Below are 3,959 nucleotides of genomic sequence, written 5' to 3'. Positions count from 1 at the left end.
TGTGGTGAAACATAGCAGTGTTTAATCTCATCACTACAAGTTAACATTGTTGTTGTGGTGAAACATAGCAGTGTTTAATCTCATCACTACAAGTTAACATTATGTTGTTGTAGTGAAATATTGTGTTTAATGTCACCACTACAAGTTAACATTATGTTGTGGTGAAACATAGCAGTTTTTAATCTCACCACTACAAGTTAACATGGTGTTGTGGTGAAACATAGCGGTGTTTTTGTTAACTTGTAGTGATGAGATTAAACACTGCTATGTTTCACCACAACATAATGTTAACTTGTAGTGATGAGATTAAACACTGCTATGTTTCACCACAACATAATGTTAACTTGTAGTGATGAGATTTGGTGTTGTTGTAGTGAAATATTGTGTTTAATGTCATCGCTACAAGTTAACAAGGAGTTTAATGTCAACACTACAAGTTAACATGGTGTTGTTAAAAGTCATTTTTAATTTTTATCATATCACTGGAAGTTTTATTGTGCTTCATACATTTTAATTATTCTTGGTTTTGTTAACCCTAACAATGTTGAACCCATAAGGTATAATCTGAAATTTGTAAGTGAAAAACTCACAGATGTTGTTAGAAGTTGAAAAACATAACTATTAAAGACACCAGCAATACTGATCTAAAACATATTAATCTTTCCAAATGTTTTAAGTGACTCACCGGTAAGAGTCGAGGCTTACAACACTAAATATCAGGTTTTGATACCCACAGTGCTTAACAACAAAACAAACAGATGAAAGCTGTAATGGAAGTATTTCTTCACGTAATCAGTTTGAGCTACAAAAAAAAAGTGTTTTTGGAAATAAGAAAAATTCAGGATGTGTTTATATTGAGATTGGTGTAAATGTGATAAAACTTATTATAAACAATGTTTGATTGAAGAATGTATTAAAAAATTTCAGTGCTGGTTTTATCATGTTTTTTTACACTGTAGAAATGCTGTAATTTTGTTTACTGGTGGAATTGAAGGATCCGAAAGAAATAAAAAAAAATCTACCTAACTCTAAATGCCATAATTTCTTCTCTAAAACAATTTATGTAAGTTGTTCTGTTTAAAGTTTTGTATATTTTGTTTTATTTACGACTATAATTTCAGATACCAGGAAAAACAGTGGAAGAATGTGTTGGCGATAGCCGTTATTTCGGGTTGTTTCATTTTGGCTTGGCAGGTAATTGTTTTATAAAAAAAAACTTTTTAAGTGTTTAACGTATCTTTAACTTGGAATCTCTTTCTTAAAACTTCTGCACCTCTGTCTAATTACAACAGCTCGCTGGTGTTCAGTCACACTCAAGACGAATGTCAGTTTGATATTCTTCTCTGTACCTCTGATGAATGAATTCTTAGTGTTCAGGAATCTTTGGACATTAGCCTCTAAACCAGAAGAGATAGTTTAACTAATCTTCTTCTAAGATTTAGTAAGTTAATCTTTATTGAAGAGGAATCTGTAAAAGATGAAGGTGGTTGTTTTTGTATAGTTAAGTTTCTAACTACTCTCGCTATTCAGTGATACAGCTTTAAAAATTCTTTATTTATAATTATAGCTGATGACACAACCTTATTACATTCAAAAAACATCTTTTTTTATAATAAAGATAAAATCTTTTTAAAAGGATATTTACATGCTCTATGAAGTTTCTACCCATCTTGTTAGGAAAATGATTTATTGTGTTTTATGAAGTTAATTGATTTCAATCTTTCAACAGCTTAAATTCTTAATATTTTAATTATAAAAGAATATGTTATTTCTACTTAAATTATTTTGAACTTTCTATTTCTACATTGCAGTTTGCTCAGTTTGCTCTACTCACCCAAACTTTGGCAGTTCTAGGAGTCTACTTGGTGGGTCAAATTTCAAAATCCACATTCCAAAGAATTCTTCTAGGTCAGATGGTAAGTGTTTTTATTAAGTTTTATTAGTTATATTCTAACATCTTTTAATGGAGTTGGTTCGTGGGACTAGCTCCATTTCTGTCAAGTTACTAATGGTGCGTATCTCATCATAGTAATTAATACGATACGTATCTAGATACAGAAGTTTTACCAACGGTTTGTTACAAAGTTTGTCTGTAGTTTATTATCTATATTACTAACATTGTCTTATTTAAGTACTTCACACTTTACAGTGATTTTTCAAATTCTTAGGTTTGATCAAATAAATGGCAGCTGGCAAGAGAAGATAAAATAAAATATGTTAATTTATGTTTATCTATTTTATGTTACTTTGCATGTAATGTTTTTGATAAAAGAAATGAAGACAACATGTAGTACTCAATACTCGTCTTCCTTTATTTAATCATTAATTTTTAGCAAAAATACTTCATTATAAATTCTGATTGTTTTCTGTACAAAAGACTTGTAACATTTACTGAAAGTTTGCCAAATTTCATGAAGATATATAAATCGTATCAGACGATGTATCGATACAATCGTATCATGGCTTCACGAGTATCATATTGCTGTATCGCCACATTTTTAAGAGCTACATGTGTAGTAATATTTATTATATTTCTGAATGTACTAAGTATATTGTCGTAAACTTTGAGTCAAAATTATAAGTGTGTTGTATATATAAAAAAGTTAATTTTTAACCAAAGATATTTCTGTGAATTTACAAAATCTTTACTGAATAAGTCTCGGCATAAGGTGACTTTCATGTTAACAATAAAATACGTTTTTTCATATTTCATTAGCATAACTTCTAGCATCTTCTATATAAATATCAAAAGGTGTTTTCCGTAAAACATTATCTTATATTCCTGTTGAGAAATTTAAAATATAATCAATAATTCATGTTTTTTTTTTCTCGAAGGATTGCAGATTTTAACAGTTTATCCTCAGTTTTCTAATCTTTCCATACATCTGCTGGCTTTTAATTTTATTACTTTACAATACCCTTTAAACACTATCTAAGTATATGAGAAGAAATGAACAACAGTGGTAAAGCTTAGTGTCACTCAAGTTATAATCACATGTTAACTCAAGCAGATTTAGTGAAATATTTTTCATTTGCTTTCTTGTGTAACATGAGTTTCTAATTTTAGTTACTTTGATAACAATAAATATAAGTATATACATAAGAGTTGAAACCTAGTTCAGTAATCTGTACTCAAGAGTGTATTTCCTTAACACTAGCTTTTTCATACTATGTTCATTCTTCATAAAATAATAAATGTTTCTTGTAAATATGCATTTTAAAACAAAAGAAATATATCATGTATTTAGAATAAAATGTTCCACAACTAATATAATTTAACTGATTAAAAAAAGCTGCTCAAAACTGAACACCATGATTGCAAACAATGAAACTTAGGCTGAATATCTACTTAGAGGCACCGAAATAAAATAACTGTGTATTTAATCATGTTGAGAAACACTTGCTTTTCCTGTTAGTTATAAATAGTCATGGAGAGGTATTAATAGTTTTGAATGAATCGTAGAGGACATGTCAAGTGGGTTTATTATATCTTAATAAATCATGAAGACTGTAACGTACATCCTGCTCTCAGCACTGTCGTAAGGAGAAACTATGTTTGTGCTGTAACATACATCCTGTTCTCAGCACTGTCGTAAAGAGAAACTATGTTTGTGTTGTAACATACATCCTGCTCTCAGCACTGTCGTAGAGAAACTATGTTTGTGCTGTAACATACATCCTGCTCTCAGCACTGTCGTAAGGAGAAACTGTTTGTGTTGTAATGTACGTCCTGTTCTCAGCACTGTCGTAAAGAGAAACTATGTTTTTGTTATAACATACATCCTGCTCTCAGCACTGTCGTAAAGAGAAACTGTTTGTGTTGTAACGTACATCCTGCTCTCAGCACTGTCGTAAAGAGAAACTATGTTTGTGTTATAACATACGTCCTGTTCTCAGCACTGTCGTAAAGAGAAACTATGTTTGTGCTGTAACATACATCCTGTTCTCAGCACTGTCGT

At 30.3% G+C, this 3,959-nt stretch overlaps 1 protein-coding gene across 1 annotated transcript in view; it reads left to right on the top strand.

The window, feature by feature from the left end:
* The window catches only part of LOC106473967 (probable C-mannosyltransferase DPY19L1), a gene marked incomplete at its 5' end in the record, with an annotated part of 31,893 nt that overhangs the window by 5,156 nt on the left and 22,778 nt on the right, over positions 1-3,959 (top strand). The window contains 2 exons of the mRNA XM_013934656.2: positions 1,122-1,194; positions 1,812-1,916. Of these exons, the coding sequence (XP_013790110.2) occupies positions 1,122-1,194; positions 1,812-1,916 (178 nt within the window). The remainder of the gene's footprint in view (positions 1-1,121; positions 1,195-1,811; positions 1,917-3,959) is intronic.

Source organism: Limulus polyphemus, unplaced genomic scaffold (genome assembly GCF_000517525.1).
Source record: "Limulus polyphemus unplaced genomic scaffold, Limulus_polyphemus-2.1.2 Scaffold6683, whole genome shotgun sequence".
Classification (NCBI taxonomy): Eukaryota; Metazoa; Arthropoda; class Merostomata; order Xiphosura; family Limulidae; genus Limulus; species Limulus polyphemus.
The sequence above is the reverse complement of the archived record's forward strand: the minus strand, read 5'-3'. Positions and strand labels throughout refer to the sequence as shown.